General features: G+C 38.3%; 1 protein-coding gene across 1 annotated transcript in view; it reads left to right on the forward strand.

Annotated features, from left to right (window-relative positions):
• SMURF1 (SMAD specific E3 ubiquitin protein ligase 1) overlaps nt 1–18,825 on the forward strand; it is a 57,919-nt gene that overhangs the window by 19,662 nt on the left and 19,432 nt on the right. The window contains exons 2-7 of the mRNA XM_065411975.1: nt 14,531–14,569; nt 15,505–15,613; nt 16,230–16,363; nt 16,508–16,573; nt 17,711–17,786; nt 18,269–18,507. Of these exons, the coding sequence (XP_065268047.1) occupies nt 14,531–14,569; nt 15,505–15,613; nt 16,230–16,363; nt 16,508–16,573; nt 17,711–17,786; nt 18,269–18,507 (663 nt within the window). The remainder of the gene's footprint in view (nt 1–14,530; nt 14,570–15,504; nt 15,614–16,229; nt 16,364–16,507; nt 16,574–17,710; nt 17,787–18,268; nt 18,508–18,825) is intronic.

Raw genomic sequence — 18,825 nt, forward strand, 5'->3', positions numbered from 1 at the left:
ATTTCTGTTCCTTACCTCCCCAGACTTGAGAAATAAATTGCGCCCTTATGCTAGAACTTCCAAATTTGAGTTCCTAAAATCAAACACCTAACTCCATATTTAGGTGCTTAGGTAATAGGTCTGATTTACCCAAAACAAAACAAAACCAAAAAAAACTTGGTGCCTGTAGTTTCTGTTGAAATAGGTGGGAGTTACAGGTGCCCAATGCACTTCTGAAAATCAGAGCAATTACTTAAAAATAGATTTTGTTGTGCAACTTTAGATACTTAAGTTTGGGAAATATAGGCCTTAGTGTTCAGATTTGGCTGTGCCTTTTTATAATCTTCTGGGAATGGCTTAAGAAAATTATGCCTTGTTTTCTATATCTGATAGAAATAATGTGGCTATAAAGGAGTATTAATAAAAACCAAAATTGATTAATAGATGTTTGACCGCTAATCTGATACTTTAGGTGTTCTGTCTGGTGCCAGTGTACAGAATCGGCAGAGTTTTAGTGTTTAGATCCTTCTCTGTCTAGCTGCAGTGACAATGTGACTATAGAGCAGTATCACACTTCCTGGCTCCAGTATTAAATGGGGTTTGACTCTGTCTATTGCACAAATGGCTAAACTATGTGCAGCCACAGTTGGAAGGGTCCTGGAGGGAACAGTGATATTGGATTTCAAGCACAGCTTCATTTGTGATGTAGACGTGGTCAAATGTGGGTAATGAATGAAAATGACTTTCTCCATTTTTAGTACTTATTTTCCTACAGGAAGGAATCCAAATGGTGTTTAGAATGACTTTTGGGTGTTTATGCTGCAATAACTTCATGTGGCAGGCTCACTTTGCTTGGCTGAGTGTTTTAGAATGGGCTACATAGAAGGGAAGGCAGTATATCTATGCTAAAAAGCTGATCTTTCAGTATCAGCAGGGGTTGAAACTACTCATCAGGATCTCACGTATAGTAACTAGCTGTGCATCAAAAAGTAGGTAATCAATCTAAAATCTTTAGAATTATAGATAAATCTTTTAAACTAATCTAGCTGATAGGCAAATCTTGTATATGAAGGTCTTAAATGTGAATGTCATTAATACCTTGATACTGTCCTAGGTAAAATCTAAGACCTTATTACTAATCTGGGGGAATTCTTTCTAATGACATATGACATAACTGTCAACTCAAAATAAATATAACAGGAATTCAAGGCAGGTCACTCATATAGTTGTGAAATGAAGTTATACTCATGGGAAATAACTAAAACTGTATCCAGTATGTATATTTTCTCCATATTGAAAACTAACAGTACCCCATCTAGCTGTTAGTGTCTAAGCAGTATCAGTGCCTTGATGCCTGGCAGGGGAAGGGAAATGCTTTTGAAGAACTAGCCAGCACCATGACATTAGTCTCAGCGTTCCATGGTGGTATGCAGCTTTAGGTTCCTTTTGGATTCTTCAGTGATAATGGATTACCAGTTAGCATCTGCTGCCAAAAATAACTTCTTCCATCTACTACTGGCCAAGAGGCCATGCCCCATCCTTTGGATGTGTGGTCATCCACACATTTGTTACCCTTGGCTTGACTATGGCAACACACTGTACCAAGGAATGAAAATAACATTGATGAAAAAATTCCAGCTGGTTCAACTAATGGCTGTCCACCTGCTAAGTAGCCCAGATCAATATGAACACATCACCCTCATCTTTTGGACACTCTTAGCTCCCCATTGAATACTGGCTTTAATGTCCTGATCTTGATATTTATAGCCTTCAATGGGCTGGGGCTTGGTTACCTCAAAAATTGTCCCCCTTGTTGTCATGCTTACCCAGACAGCTGTATCCATCAGGAACAATGGAACTGTTAATAACAAGGCTGAAATTTGTGGAAGCAGGGAACAGAGTTGCCTTGGCAGTGGGACCCATAGCTTTGGAATTCTCTCTATCACAAGGATTGACACAAGTAGTCTTACTACATTTTAGATGGAAAAGTAAAAGCCATCTTTTCGCCATAGCTTTCTTACTAAAATATAAATGTGAAAGCCAGCTATATACTCTAGGAAATGGGGGTTGCTTAAGACCACCGATTGCTTAAGGTACTCAATATCAAAATGGAGGCTGCAGTATTAATACCAATACACAATAGTAAGTAAAAGCAAAATAAATCCTATACGTTTTAAAAAAGGAGAACATGGACTGTGGACTTCTTGAAAAGTACTTCAGTATGTATTTATTTAGAGGCCGCTCCAGTAGTAATGTCAGATTAATTTAAGAGACTTTATTTTATAATTTTACTTTAAAGCATAACCCTTAGTTCCAATAATTAGTTGGTGTCAGATTAACTGCTGGAGATGTAAACTACTGGCTTACTGGTTCATGTTTAGACATATTCAAAATCTGGCCTTAAAATTTTTGTGTCTGATATTTTACAGAGTGAAGTTTCCTTGTTTCCTAAATTGATGTTTGGTACTGGAAATCCTTCATTTGAATGGATTTAGTGATTTAAAAGAATTTAGGGAAAGGGGGTGCTAGGATACTGTGGTTATGATGGTTATAGAAGTACCTTGGCTAGTATTAGTTGCCATCAAAAGAATTGCTTGTAATTGAAAGTTGGAATATCCCTGTTGGTTCCAGGTCATTAATTGAATCTACAAGAGTGTGTGTTGGTTTCAGTCTATTTAAATAGCAGCTATCCTGTGGACTTTCACTTGCTGTTGGGTCAATTTACTCCTCTCTTACTTTATAGTTGTACCTTTTAGCAGAATTAAGTTTACTCTTTGCTTCTCCCAGTTAAATGTTGTTCTTATAAAAGCTTTGTTCTTTCTGGTGGCTCTTGAGTCCATCATCTGAAGTGATCTATAGTTTCAGCAGAAGCCAATTGCTAGCTGCCTTTACACAGTGCATTACATAGCAGCTTTTGCTGGGTCTGCTCAGCTGAGTGCCAAGCTTTGACTGAAGGCATGCCTGTATTTTTACTTTAAGACAATGTTCCATGCAAGTTGTTTAACTAAAATCTTTCATAGTGATACATTTAAACTCTCATGGGATGAACTAGCAGTTTGCATAGTTTACAGCTTACACATGGTTTAACTGCATACATTTTTGAAATAACATTGTTTTTAAGCTCTTGCAAACATTCCTGTTGAGCATTTGATGAAAACCAGACACTTATCTGTACCAAAAAAATGTATTGTCCATAAAAATTCCAGATAGGCTTATTTTCATTTAAATACTTTTGCTCTTGTATCTTATGTTGAATCAATACCCTGATTTTTTGTTGTCTTATTCCATTTATTTGAAAAATAAAATTTAACTTCACATAATTGATTTTTAATATATATGGAATTCTGAATCATGTCCTTGTCGCTTTTGGTATGATCTTTAAGTAAATTAAATAGCATCTAAAATTGGAAGTAGTCTTTGGAGATTAATATAGTCTATGTGAAGGGCTATAAATCCCAAGCATTGTTTGGCTGAAATGCAAAATGCTTTTTTATGAAGATTTCAGGATTGAAATGGCAAAAAAATGCTTGCCATTTGGATGGACGTTTTAGAGCTTTGACCATTTGGGAATAATATAATGTCACTGTTGGCCTGTTGCCTTGTTGTATTTAAATAAACTTTCTCAACAGCTTCAATGCAGAGGCTTCCACTTTCCACTGCAGGACACTTGAAGCCTATGACCAGTCAGGTTTTTGCTATCTTTTTACTGATGAGATAAATTATTTGGCGCTTAACTGTGTGTGGGGAGGAAACAGGGTCAAAGATAATACTTGGTTAATAAGTATAATGGCTAACCATGTTTTGCCCTTGCCAGAGTTTTATATAAGCTGGTATGTGGTTCTCTTTCTGTCACCATTTCAAATGTGTTTTGCTCTGTGGACAATACACTCTCTCTCTCCCTCCCGCCCCCCCTGCCCCCCCACCCCAAATTTTGTCTATTTAATCAGTTTGGCTGATCCTCCCTCCTCTTAGCTGTAAATGTAGTAAGGCATCCTAAAGTATATAGCATGGTGTGTTGCTGGAGCCACTCAGCATGTATGTGTTTTGTGGGTAGTTTATCTCCTACTGAGGCAGTATGGGATATAGCCGTCCAAGTTTTCCCAGTATACGAAGGGACAAAGAAAGATGTTTCTTTGTAAGGACTCTCAAACTTGGTTGACACATGGATATTTGTTAAGGGAAAAAAAAAAAAAAAGAAAAAAAGCAGCTGTGTGAAAATGACTCTACCCTTGTCATTTGTGTTTCACAAATTGGTCACAAAAACATAATTATACTAGTAGAGTGGCTGGCTGAGCCCTTCGCTTTCAAAAGGGAGCACAGAGCGCATCTGGTAAAAGAGCAAGATCCAAAATTGTGCATTTTATAACTAATATGTAGGTTTTCAGAAGACCATTACATATTTGAATTAGCACTCAAATGATCTGCTCTACACACGTTTTATAAAAATATATATTTTTAAAGAAAATCCATTTTTGAGACATTTGAAGAGCTTTCAAACTTGTGAAAGAGGAGGTTGAATATTATCCTAAATTCATTGAACCAGTAAATAGCTATCTGAATTATCTGAGTATTCTGTAAACACTTTCCTGCTAAGTATATACAAAGCAATTCCAAAGTAATTTTGGAAGAAAGCTTTTTGGATATTCACTTGGGGTTCTTTTCCTATTTCTCGTGTCCTTAGAAAGTCCATTTATGTCCTGCATGAATTTCACTGTACAGTTTTGTTGGTAATCATTCAGAAGTGGATGAGTAGTTTAAGGCTAGAGTTTGTATTTGTGGAATGTTTGATTTCCTGGAAAATTATGGGGGGGAAGTCCAGGCTCCCATCTATATATTTACTAATTAAGAATTTTTTTGCCTAAATATTCTTGTGGGTTTGATGTGTTAGGAAATGAATGCTGTCTGCAGTTGGCAGCCCTTTTGTTTAGGTGGTTCTGTACTCCGCCAAAAATCTTAAATAATTTGAATGAATACTGATAGCATTAACAGATGGGTAATTAAAGCACATTCATATAACATACCTAACTGACTATTTGCATTATTTTTAAAAGAAACCAAATAGTCCTACCTTCCTAATATTAAAAGTTAGTACAAATTGATAAATGGCCTTTGCATCATTGTTAGAATTGTTCCTTCCTGTTCCACACACGTACAGGATCCCAATGTCATTTCAAGATGTAGCTTCAGTCTTTTCATAAATAGGAAAGAACTATGTTTAAAGGGTGAACCTAAAGACAATTTTAATAGCTAAAATCGGTACCTGTATTGTGTTCAGATCTCAAATTTTATATTGAATTAACCATTCACTGTTGCACCTCTGGTATTTGTAAAAATCAAATGCATATTGGTGAAGTTATGATTAAAGATGCTGTTGTCAGATGCTTACTTTTTGGAGTATTATATATTTTTTTGCTGTTCAGCAAAGGCTGGGAGTAGAGTATAATGTTAAGATATGGGGCAAGAGTCAGAACTCTTGAGTTTGATTACCAGCTCTACCTCAGACTTGCTGTGTGCGCTTGGTATTTTCATGCTTTAAGAATTTTTTTAGTACTTGGATAACTGAAACAGCTAATTTTAGAACTTCATCATGGGTTTATTTCTCAAAGATTTTGATGTTATTTGAAGCACACATGCAGCACATAATTTTCAACACTTGACCTTCCAACAAATTTTTAATTTTATGACAATGGTGTGGAGCTCTGCACATCAATATCTGTTTCAGAGTGTGATCAGATATGTGCGAACCATTCAGATAATCATTGCTAGTCAACAGAGAATTTCTCTTTAAAAAAAAAAAATATTGAATGGAAATGAATATAATGTTATGGTTTAAGAAATAAAACTCACAAGAAATCCAAAATTGTGGTTACCACAGCAACTGTAACGTGGATGCATTGCTTCTACATTAGGGCATAAAATTAACAGCATAAACAGAAATATGGTGCATATATGAAAGGGAATATTGTTACAGCTCTTATTTGAATTGTAGCTTTGAATTTCCTGATTTTTTGTTTAAATTCTCATCTATAAAGTTGCGTTTAGGATTTTTGCACTTTATTTTCTGAACTTTCTTCCCTGTATATACATCACTTAAAAAAAAAAAAAAAAAAAAGGTATTCTAACCAGTCTCTCAGTTGTTCACTTCTCAAAATACATATTGTATCCAGACTGTGACGGAATACAATGGGGGTAATGAGAGCATAATGTATTCTCAGATCATTGAAAGATAATTGGTGGACATTTCATAAAGAATTCACTCAATCAGATTTGTTGGAAACATTTGTTAGAAAAGAGGGAAGAAAAATTTGACTTATTTTGTTTTCACTTTTGTTGTGGTTCTGGTGGATGCATTACTTAGGAGACGATTGAGAATAGTATACCATGCAGTGGGAATATGTGGCTGTATTCCCCTGAAATGTCAAGGGAGGCAGTGTAGTCCAATGAATATGGCACTGAACTGGGAATTGGGAGATCTGGGGACAGTTCCCTGCTCTGCCATTTACCCATCTGTAAAATCGGAATACTGATAAGACTGAAAAGTGCTTTGAGATTTGTGGCTAAAAATTGCTATTAAAGATCTAAATTGTCTTAATTTGTTTTGTGAGGCTGGGAGACTGTTTAGGGGGGGAACATATAGATAAGAAGGTGACTGAATAAGAGGAGTAGGTAATGGGTAGGAATTGAACATAGAGGCTAAACAAGTACGGCTGGTGAACAGGAACCAAAGGAAACTCCTACTTTCAAAAACTGATCTGCTTCCAGGAGGGGGAGTTGTGGCTGCCCTCACAAGGCATTTCAGACTTCTTGAATTTCTGTTACAGAATAAGTAATTGTGCAGTGGGAGTGGGAGGGTTCTTGGCGCAGAGGTGGAGGGGAGGACAGGGTGACAGTGGCTATGTTGTGTTGGCGGCACAGGAGGATCCTTGGTTAAGTGATACACTAGCTAGAATTTTAGGGGCATTTAAAGGAATATTTAGGTTAGTAGATAAGGGTTGGATCGGGCACTAATTATGGGTGGGTAGAGGAGGGGACAGATGGAGAAGTTAATATTTAAAAAAATTTCCAGACCTGCTAATATCTCCTGACAAAATTAAATTTGCATATGTTCGAATAAATAAAATTGATTTAATTCAACACCAATTAATCTTCCTCGCTCCCACATAATTAATTCTAGAACTTTCACATGCCCCCCAATTTATTCTCTTCCCCATTTCTGTAATTCACCACATATGCACAAAGGCCCAATTCTGTTCCCCTGCACACGTTAGTCCTTCTATAAATTCCTTCTATAAATCCCTGCAATCAGCCTCGCCCCACCATTTAGCCCTATATTCTTCCTTAGTAAAGGTTAAAATATTTCCGAAAGTTTGGAAAGCTAGCCAACCCTTCCACGTACACAGGATGTACAGATGCAGATTTTAATCACGTTTATTGCTGGTCACTGCCATAGTGTTTTGGTTTTTTTAATATCAGGAATTTGAGAGACAATATGGTTCCCTTTGTGGTAATGTCATGTTGAAATTAACATAAATGGAGAGAACTCTCCTATTTGCAAGTTCTTTTTATGCTTATGTAGGACCAACCTGTTAGTATTCTTTTCCAACTAGTTTTTTAATGCACTTTTAATTGTTAGCTATTGCTTAATAAAAATGCTCACACTCGCTCCTGGTGTGTGTTTTGAATCTCTCTTCAGAGGTGCCTACTGTTTGTAGATGGATATGTAGTGAGTTTCAACCCAGAAAAAAAAAAAATACTTTGAACCCTACTGCAGCCCACATAAAAGGGCTGCATAAAAAGACCTAAATATCTTAAATCTAGTAACTCTTCCTTTGGCTGTTAATTAAGAGAAAACTTCATAGGAATGTAAAGGATAATGTATTGATTCAGTCCTGTAGCCCAGTTGAGTTCTAGTTTTAGTTAAGGTGGAGTGAAATGTCAGGATATGGTTTGTATTTCCACTGAAGCCTGTTCTTTGCTGACTAGCAAACTGTGTCGGCATTATAATACTATTCTCTATCATTAATGCAGGTCAGTCATGTGATGTTTGCAAAATATTCTGATGAGTTATTGCATGGACATCTGTACAGGTTTTCAGTTTGCCTCTGTTCTCTGGGTTTTAAATATCAGAGACCCAAGTATTTGATTTTTGAAAAGTTAAATACACACAACCCTCTGAAACCTTTCAGAACCTGAAGTGCAAAGTTGACTCTGAATTAAAAAAAAAAAAAAAAAAAATTCAGAAATTCACTTAAAATTATGATCAAAATAAAAAAACAAAAATAAAGGAAGAGGAGAATAGAATGGATGCCTTGGGCTTTGTGGTAACAATTTAACTTCAAATTGCAAATATAATGGTGTATTTTGGTACAATAATGTGGTTAGTCTTAGAAACTCTGTTTTTATACACGTGGTGCCTTCAGCAATATTCATTTTCTATTAAACTATTTCTCCTTCCATACCCCATCAAACGTAAATGATTGCCAACCTGGAAAAAAACACACTTAGATTTCTTCATGTGTTGCCTAGTGGTGGGAAATCAAAACACATTTGTCTGCCGTGAAGTCTCTCTTAAGGGCATGCACACAGATTAGGAACAGGAAGAAGAATCATTCTCAGAGGCAGTATAGGGAGGGTTGCTGGTGGTATTCAGAAGATTTTCCACAGAAAATACACTGAACCATTTGGATGAGAAGGGATTTCATTTAACAGATTCATCTAAGGTTTTTAATCTTGTGCCACTGTACTGTGGGATTTAATGCCGCATGTGTTGGGCTGCTGCTGTCTAATTTTTAACACTTAAAATACTTTGTCCTTTTATGCTGCCCTCTCAGAAAACTTGTTCTTTTCCCCTCTGCATTTTAGCTTTGAATAACAGAACACACTGCTGTTTGTAGTTATTTTTAAACTGCCTTATTTAGGGGTAGAAAAACAGCAATTTGGAAAATAGCCCTTAAGACAGAACTTCTAAATAGTATAGCATTTGGTTGCACTATTGCATAGTAGTGCCAAAAAAATTCTCCTTCATAAATAGGTCGCCGCTGATTCCTTTGTTTGCAAGTTGCATACCATGTGAACTCTGGAGGCACTAGTGGAGGTATTACTATTATTATTATAATTTCTGTGTCTTGGGCCAGTCTACATTGGGCGTTTTGCTGGTATAGCTATACTGGCAAAGTGCTCCTAGTGTGGATGGAGCATGTACCGGCAAAAGCACAGTTTTGCCAGTATCACTGTGTACACTAGGGGCTTTTGTTGATGCAGTTATGTTGGTCAGAGCTCATACCTTGTCTCACCCCTGACTAGGGTGACCAGATGTCCCGATTTTATTGGGACAGTCCCGATTTTGGGGTCTTTTTCTTATATAGGCTCCTATTACCCCCCACCCCGTCCCAATTTTTCACATTTTCTGTCTGGTCACTCTACCCCTGACCAACATAGCTATGCCAGCAAAAGCTTATAGTGTAGACCTGATCTCAGATACACTGAGGGCTTGTCTACACATAGTGCTGCTGTAGCGCTTAGTGAAGATGCTACCTATGCCAATGGTAGGTATTGGTGTAGGTATTCCACTTCCCCAAGAGGTGGTAGCTGTGTTGACAGGAAAAGACCTCCCATCAACATAGCACTGTCTGTCAGAATTTCAGTTGGTATAACTCTGTCGCTCAGGGTAGTAGATTTTCCACGCCCCCTAAACGAAGTAGTTATACCATAAGTTTGTAATGTAGACCACATCTGAATGTAAACTACATTGCAGCTGGATGTCCTTGTGTGGTATACAGTAACATTCATTACAATGTGTCAGTTATTTTGCATCTAGGACTTCCTGTTTCCCACTTTTACTCCTCTCTTCCCATAAGGAAACTTTCAAAGTAGACATTTATAAATAAGAATTAAAAAACTTGAGCCCTAAAATCTTTAATGCTTTTAATAGAAATGACCTGTTAAAGTTCCTATTCTGTGTTAACTAACTTTACCTATGATTAGGGAGGGAAAGTCAAGACTGGTGTCAGATGTGTAAATATTTTCAAGTCAAAATCTTTTCTGCACCCTTATGTCCACCAATCTGGATTAATGCCTCTGACTGAGAATGCAGAGAGTTAAACACCTCTTGGAATGCAGTAATTGAAAGTGCATTTATACAAACAAAGATAATCAACTATAATACCTGATGAAAGCACAAAGATGACCAAAACATAGCTCTGCAGACATCTTACAATGAGACCGCCCCTCTTTCTGTACAGGAAGAGCTGATCATTCTCAGAGGACTTGTCTTCACTGCAAAGTTAACTCAAGTAATTTAAGTGTTGCTCCTAATTAGAATCCCATCCACACACAGAAAGCCCTGACTTGAATGCAGTGCTCCTTTTAACTCAAGTTGGCTGGCCTGAGAAGGGGTATAAGTTAAAACTCAAGTGAACACAACTTGTCAATTTCTAACACAACCACTCTGTAGTCTGGATACAGACTAGATCAGGGGTCTCAAACACGCGGCCCGCGGGGCTCTTGCATGTGGCCCACCAAGCTCCCCCCGCCCCTCTGCCTACCCCCGGGATTGCCCCCTGTGGCGCTGCGAGCCCTGCGCAACTCTCTGAAGCAGCTGACAGCACGCCCCTTCAGGCCGGGGGGAGGGGGGAAGGAGGTAGAGGGCTCCTGCATTGCCTCCTTCCAGGCACCGCCCCCTGCAGCTCCCATTGGCCGGGAACAGGGAACCGCGGCCAATGGGAGCTTCATGGGAGGTACCTGGAGGAGCGGCAAGAGCAGCACATGCATGGAACCCTGAGCCCCTACTCCTCCCCCAGGGGCTGCAGGGACAGGGTTCCAGCTGCTTCCTGGAACGGAGCAGCGCGGGGCCGGGGGCCAGGGCAGGCAGGCAGGGAGCCTGCCCTGGCCCCGGTGCACGCTGCTGCCACCCCAGAGCCGCTCTAGATAAGTGGTGCTGGGCTGGAGCTCACACCCTGAACCCCTCCTGCACCCCAATCCCCTGCCCTGAGCCCCCTGCCACATCCCGCATCCCAATTCCCTGCCCTGAGCCCCCTGCCGCACCCTACACCCTGACCCCCTGCCGCACCCCTCACCCTCTTGCACCCCACACACCAACTCCCTGCCCTGAGCCCCATGCTGCACCCTGCACACCTCCTGCACCTCAACTCCCTGCCTTGAGCCCCTGCCGCGGCACCCTGCACCCTTTCTGCACCCCCTGGGGGCAGCGTTGGGGTGGGGACTTCGGGGAAGGGGTGGGAAGAGGTGGGACGGGGCCTAATGGAAGGGGTGGAGTGGGGACAGGGCCAGAGGCAGCGAGGGGGGGTGTCAGTGATGCGGCCCTCGGGCAATGCACTAGTCCTCATGTGGCCCTCGTGGTCATTTGAGTTTGAGACCCCTGGACTAGATGCTCTGGTGTGCATCTAGTCCTGCAGTATCTTCCCACAATTCCTTCCACGTGCCCAGAAAGGACCGACAAGTTCTCCTACAATTCAGTGGCAAAGAGTACAGAGTATCTCTGCCTACCGCAGTGCTAAGAACTGTTCTTTTTGTTAAAAGAACAGGAGTACTTGTGGCACCTTAGAGACTAACAAATGTATTAGAGCATAAGCTTTCGTGGGCTACAACCCACTTCTTCGGATGCATCCCACGAAAGCTTATGCTCTAATACATTTGTTAGTCTCTAAGGTGCCACAAGTACTCCTGTTCTTTTTGCGGATACAGACTAACACGGCTGCTATTCTGAAACCTGTTCTTTTTGTTGTAACAAGGTGAGGGGAAGCTATTTGGAAGGCATAATGTAAATGACCAGCATGCCAGGGTGAACACCCCCAATATTTTTGCAGCAAATGCAGTGAGATATTTGTTTACAAGTGGTATATAGCCCTCTGGCAGTACGATGCCAATGGCTAGTCTACCATCGTGCACCCTGCCAGAAGAGTTTCACTGGTGGTAGTGCACTTTAAGAAAAAGTCTGGCATAAACACAGCCTGGAGGAGGAAAGCCTTCTCCTCAATCACCAGTACCACTTCCTGTTGCAGTCCCCTATCAAGTGCCTTTGTCCCCTGTTTGTTTACTTGGTTTTAGAAATCTGAGGGGGTTTTTAAGTGAACCATTGATAGGGCAGTTAAAAGCATTTTTGCTTCAGTGACTTTAGTGCGCAAATAGTGGAATGAAGCCAGGGGCACAGCTCAGGGATGCTGGCTGCCGAGACTGCTTCATAAAGGTGTTTTTGGAGCACTGACTGTTTTGGGGCAGGATTTTTGTGTTACTAGAGTGAATAATAGCTTTATCTAAAAGTGAGGGTTTTACAGACTGCAGTACTAAAATTGGCAGTAATACTCTACTACAGTAGACCAAAAGCCAGTGGCAAAGATAAAACATTAAACAGAGAATCTAATTTTCCAGTAGTCAGGAACTGCAGTGGCTTTTATTCAGAAGCTCTGGAGAAGGTAGCTGTAAGAAAACACCACAAAACTTGGGTCAGTCTGAAAATATTAATTTAACAATGAGATTGAGTATAGGGCTTTAACTTCTCCAATAAGCTTTCATATTGATGGTGAGAAGTGGGGTGAGAGGCTGAACAATTCCATACTTTAAAGGGATTTTTTTAAATTAGAAATTTCAACTAACAGTCTAACATTTCTGACTCTAATTTTTCCCATATTCACTTTTTTCTGTTTTTCCTCCTTTTTTCTCAAATCAACCCCAGCAGTAGAAGAAAATTAAATTTTGCTCTGTAAGTGCTCATGTAGTAACTGACTCTGATTCTGTAATCCTATTTTATTTCAAATTGTGTCATCAGTATTCTTTCGAGTACAATACTTCACAGACCTGCAGATTTTTCATTTTTTTGGTCAGTGGGGGGGAAAAAAATTATGGAAGAAGATTCCTGTGATCTAGCACCCAATTTAAAGAGACACTGTTATGATAATTGTATTTAAAAAAATTCTTTACCTGTTGCTACAAAGGATGTAAAAATGAATGGTTTATTTTTGCAGTTCATTCAGGTTGAATAGCAAGCTAGTCTGGACAGTTTCATTTGGTTATACATTTATGAATTTAATGCAGTGTTTTCGATCACATTTGCTCTTTGACAGCCTCTTACTCCACTTCCTAGCTGAAGGCAGATGCTGGTGGCATTGCTCCCAGCGCAGAGCTGCTCCCAGGAAGCTGAAAGGGTCTCAGCAGAGGTGTGCCAAGATTGTTTTTCCCACACTCTTGTTACAACTACCTCCCAAGTCTAGCTTAGCCAAGGTGAAGGTGCCTGTGTCTGACCCCACATTCCTAGGGCTGATTTTATGTAGAATGGGAACCCGTTAGCTGCAGTGTGGGAAAGAGATGAGGAGAGATGTTGATAGGCAGAGTGATGGCATAAGCATGATACAAGCATCCTGCTACTTGTGTCCAGAAGTCTCATCCTGATATAGAGGGGACCTTCTCAACAAGTGGTTAGTGATACATAAATTGAACACTGGTATAGCTAGCCTACTTTCTCTCTCACACACACCTTAAGTAACACTTAAATATCTTGAAGATATTAAAGTTAATATTTGACAGTCAGTGGTTATGCTTCCTAGCCTGATATAGAAGTTTAATGAATATTGGACAACTCCTTTGAATTGAGACTGGATACTGAAAAGGTCCTATTGAACAGTAGAATTAAGATTGGAGTCTTGAGCAGAAGAGGACCTTATAGAAGTGGAGATAGTCAGACCAAAGTCTTTCCTTCCCTTACTTCCTTCATTTCTGCGTACTCTGCTATCCTTTTTCTGTAGAATTGGGGAGAGGCAAATAATGTCTGATTTGTGGATCTTCAAGAAGGTCATGGATAATTGGATGCTTTTTTGGCTTTGTTCCCTTGGGTGGGGTCTTGTCTTATATCTAGGGCAAAAAGATATTGCATTGGAGACCCCTTGAGTGCTATTGCAGTGTGTGCTTTTTTTTTCTTCCTCTTTTATCTTATTTTATTATATGTAAAAATACCTTTGCCTACAAGAGTGGAATTTGCTGGCAGATTGAGGTAGAGTAAGCTGGGGTTCAGTAGGAGGGTAGGTGCAAAAGTTCTAAAAAAGTTACTGGTACAGTACAGTAACAACTGCTTGAAAAGCTATGACCAACAATTTGAATGGGTGGACCTGAGGCAAGAGAAGTCACTTTTGTGTATGTAAATATAAAATACAGAGAGCGCTTTCTGCATTGGGAAGTTCAGCAAAACTGGCACACTTTGAAAGATACTGAATTTGGTCTTTGTCATATTAAACAATTCATGCCAAAAGTTCATAAAGACCAAGTTTCCTTTTATTTTATTTTTCTTGGTATGTGGTCAGCATTGAGATATGAGGGTAAAGGCGGTAGGATATTAATTCAACTCCCTCCATACATGAGTGCATGCAGAGACTACGCTGATTCCAAATTTTGAGGGCAAAAAAAGCAGTGTTCATATTTAACTTGCTCAGTTTTAAGTTAAGATCAAGAGTGAGAAAATTTTTGGTGTCTAATCATTATGGGTGTTGAAGATACATCTAAAAACCTTTTATAAAAATATTAATCTGATATTTTTGTTTTGCAGTATTATGTGCCAAGAATCTTGCAAAAAAAGATTTCTTCAGTAAGTATAACTGACAGATTTCTAATACTGTATAAATAGCTTTATGGTATTGTTCTCACACTTGTATTTTTAAACTATACATTATTATTGTCCTAACTCCTATGCATGTCTGTTTCTTTGTGAGAGAGAGTTAAGGATAACTTCCACATTTGCCAGTAGCATTGGATTACTATTTAGGTTCATATTACTATATGATGTAGACAGGCAGCCTAAATACAAGACGGGGGTGGGGGTGGGGGGGACGACAATAATTCTAGTCCTAACTCTACCACTGATGTCACTTACCTCTGCGTCTATGTAAAAGAGGCATAACTTACCACCTCTTTTGAGATCAGTATTATGTTTGTAAAGCACTCTGAGGTTATAAAATACCATATGAGTGCTGGAGCCTAAACATCATACCAAAGAGTGCATAGAAATGCATAGATACTAATGAAGGTATTTGTTTAAATGAAATACTGTTTTAATTTAAGCAGTATTTAATGTTTTTTCCCCTAAAGAATTTCAAAATTTGCTACAGGTTAGAATTATGTTAAGCAAATCTGCGTCAAAAAAAAAAAAATCTGATCCTAGGAATGGAAACTGTGTATTTAAGTTACAGAAAGAATTTTAGGATAACTGTAAATTTTCCTTACAAGAATGTTAAAAGCTCATGGCAGAATTGGGATAAAAAAGGAAAACTGAACCAACAAAAAAACAGTACAAAGGTCAAATTATGGTCATCACTTTATTGGTCCTATATAAAATTACAAAAAGGTAGCTTGCTGAAACTTGTGATAGGTTTTTTTCTTTCAGTTTCTGATGCATTAAAAGTGTGTGTGTGTGTGTGTATATGTATGTGTGTATATATGTATGTATATATGTATGTATTCAATTATTAATTTGGCACTGTGATTCTAATTGTACCTTTTCTCTCCCCCACACCCCCTCCATAGGACTTCCTGATCCATTTGCAAAAATAGTAGTAGACGGATCAGGTCAGTGCCATTCAACTGACACTGTGAAGAACACATTAGACCCCAAGTGGAACCAGCATTATGATCTGTGAGTTACTTATTCTGTAAAACCATTGCATGATTCTACATGGAAAGTAAAACACAAGTGTAAGCAAGCCACCTTTTTCCCCATCTGTTAGCAAGAAGAGCCACACTTCCTGAGGAAGCTTGACTTTACAATCACTTGCAGTTCTTCAAATGTTTTTGAAGGGTTTTCTTTTTCTTTATGGACACTTTTTAAAAAATAATTATTTAGGCATGATTTTAAAGCATCTAGGTGTTTCAAACACAGCATGAAAGCTTTGACTCAAGCTTGGCTAGATTCCTGCATCAAAGTTATTTCCAAACATTCTCCTTGTTGCAGTGATTTAAAATGTTTTCAAAATAATAAACACAGATCTAAAAGAAATAAGTTTGGAACATAATGAATTCATGTGTGTTTATGAGGTTGTCTGTAATTAGCCAACGCTGTAACATTAACATGCTGTGCAAAGTTACAGCACTCTAATTAATGCCATAGCAAGATTAAGTGTTTCTGTATTTATGATAAAGCGGCATGACTTAAAATATATCAGAATTCAATCTGCATGGAGCAAAGTGAAAATACTGTAGAATAATAAGAGAACAAGTTTGAATTAATCTCTTCTAAATATATATTTTTCTAGATATGTTGGGAAAACAGATTCTATAACCATCAGTGTATGGAATCACAAGAAAATACACAAGAAACAGGGAGCTGGCTTCCTGGGGTGTGTCCGTCTCCTTTCCAATGCCATCAGCAGACTAAAAGATACTGGATGTTAGTGTATTTTTTTTTACATGCATCTTAAAAAATGTATTTTGCAAAAGTCCTTGCTATATATTTGAGTTGTGAATATTAACTTTTTTATCTTCAGTTCAATATTTGCTTGGGTTGAGTTGTTTTTTAATTGTTCGTTTGCAGACCAGCGTTTGGATCTATGCAAATTAAACCCCACAGATACTGATGCAGTACGAGGCCAAATAGTGGGTAAGAACATTCCTGTCTGTATAAAAAGAAGCAGTTATAGTTCAAACTTACAACTCCTTGGATTAAAACAAGATTCAGATGGATGCTAAAAGGGAAAAACTTTCCTAAAAAAAAAAAAATAATCTTTCAAACATCATTTCCTGAAGTCACTAATTGCTTCAATCCCCTTTTGTGTTCCTTATACTAATATTAATTAGATGTCCTGGTTACTGTAAATGAACAGGGACTAGGTTAGATCATTTGAAATTTGTTTAATTATTATCTAAATTGCTTTCTTCCAACTGGTAATTGTAAGGGTAATTGGTATGAATAAGTAGGAATGGAGGATTTTGGTGGTGGTTCTAATACAGCTACTTAGGGTAAACTTTCTCCATGGAAAACCAATTGTACATGTAGGGCCAAGGTGATATATAACAGGAATTCAGTGGTACTGTCAACTCTAAAGGAAGATATTGGGATATAAACGCTTTGCAGAACACCATTTTTAAGGTACTTTCCTGAGAACACCACCTGACAGTGAATTGTTGTTTTGACATTGCGGTAGTGTGCCTGCCTAGCCATCTCATAGTGTGAGCTGGTGATCTATGACTTGGGGTACTTAACAATTGATTAGACAAACTTTTTCTTCATTTTTTTTATTTTTCTTGCTCTGTTTGGAGCATTTAGCCCAAATTTTACTCTGTTGTGTTGTTTTTAAAATATTTTGAAGTATGCCTTCAACTTAAAAATACAATCAAATCCCCTTTGTCTTTTCCTGACTCCTCTTCACTGAAGGAGGAAATATATAATTGGCAAAAATTTTAATTCTCCATTGTGGTGACATCTAGTGGTGAATAAAGTTCTAGTTCCGGGCATCCTTGACTCAGTACTCACAGAAGAGATTTAGAACCTTTGTGAATGCTGATAAATAAAAAAGTCCATATTTATAACAAAGTAAATGCTAGCTTGGATTATTCATAGGGAAGAGACAGCCTAGCTTTTGGAGCTGTGATGCTAGTAGTTTGCATTTGGGAAATACTATCCCTTTTTTAATCAAAAACACTTAATAAAATATTTAGTGCAGATGTGAACTATTGATAAAACAATGCATTCTTGGAATGGCAGGATTTGTCTTCAATTTTCCTTTTTCTATTTCAGTCAGTTTACAGACACGGGACAGAATAGGCTCAGGAGGTTCTGTGGTAGATTGTAGAGGGCTGTTGGACAACGAAGGGTAAGTGTCACATCTGATAATTCTGCTGAGTATTTAGTTTCACTTAATTCCATTCATGGTATTTTTGTATTTTTGTTCATGCTATGTATTACGCTTATGAAGAATAAAATCTGGAATTCTTGTGAATAGTAATTCAGCCAAATTAATTAAGAAATGGTCCTGAGATAGATATGATGTATCTCCAGACCATTTCTTTATAAATTTGTCTGTATTGCTAATCACACAATTTAATTATATATTTATACATACATGTGTGCGCATACACATAAACATATATTGAATTAAATTTGTGTGTGTATATGTATGTGTGTGTATATAAATTTAATTCAATATGTGTGCGCATATATATGTAAAAAAAAGTAGGGTATAGTGTGTCATAGAAGTTGCAGTTCATTCAAATCAAATAATGGAGAGGAAGAAAATTAGCCCTTTTTGTATACAAGCCTTTATTGTGTTAATTTTGTGAGCGTCCCTGCTTTCAGAACGGTTTATGAAGATTCTGGACCTGGAAGGCCACTAAGCTGTTTTATGGAGGAACCAGCACCATATACAGATAGTACTGGTGCTGCTGGTGGAGGAAATTGTAGGTTTGTGGAATCTCCTAGTCAAGATCAGAGACTTCAGGCACAGCGACTTCGAAACCCTGAAGTCAGAGGTCATGTACAAACACCTCAGAATAGACCACATGGTCATCAGTCACCTGACCTACCTGAAGGTTATGGTAAGAGTTTCCGGAACTGTACATTTGCTGAAGTCTATTAGAGAGCTTTATATCTAAATTTCCTTAAGTTTAGTATAAAATACATGCTTTACTTGTTAGTACAGGCAATATCTGTATGTCTGTAACGGTCTGTATTTAGGGACACGAGATAAGCAGTACAGATATAAACTGAAGAATGGCTGCTTTAGAAAACAGCTACTGCAAGAGACACCTAGCGCTGATAGTAAACTAAACATGAGTTTGTGGTGTGATGCTGTTGCAGAAAAGCTAATGCTAAATTTGAATGTTTATGCATGGCGAGTGCATTTAAAACACTTT

The sequence above is a fragment of the Emys orbicularis genome, chromosome 10 (genome assembly GCF_028017835.1).
Source record: "Emys orbicularis isolate rEmyOrb1 chromosome 10, rEmyOrb1.hap1, whole genome shotgun sequence".
Classification (NCBI taxonomy): domain Eukaryota; kingdom Metazoa; phylum Chordata; order Testudines; family Emydidae; genus Emys; species Emys orbicularis.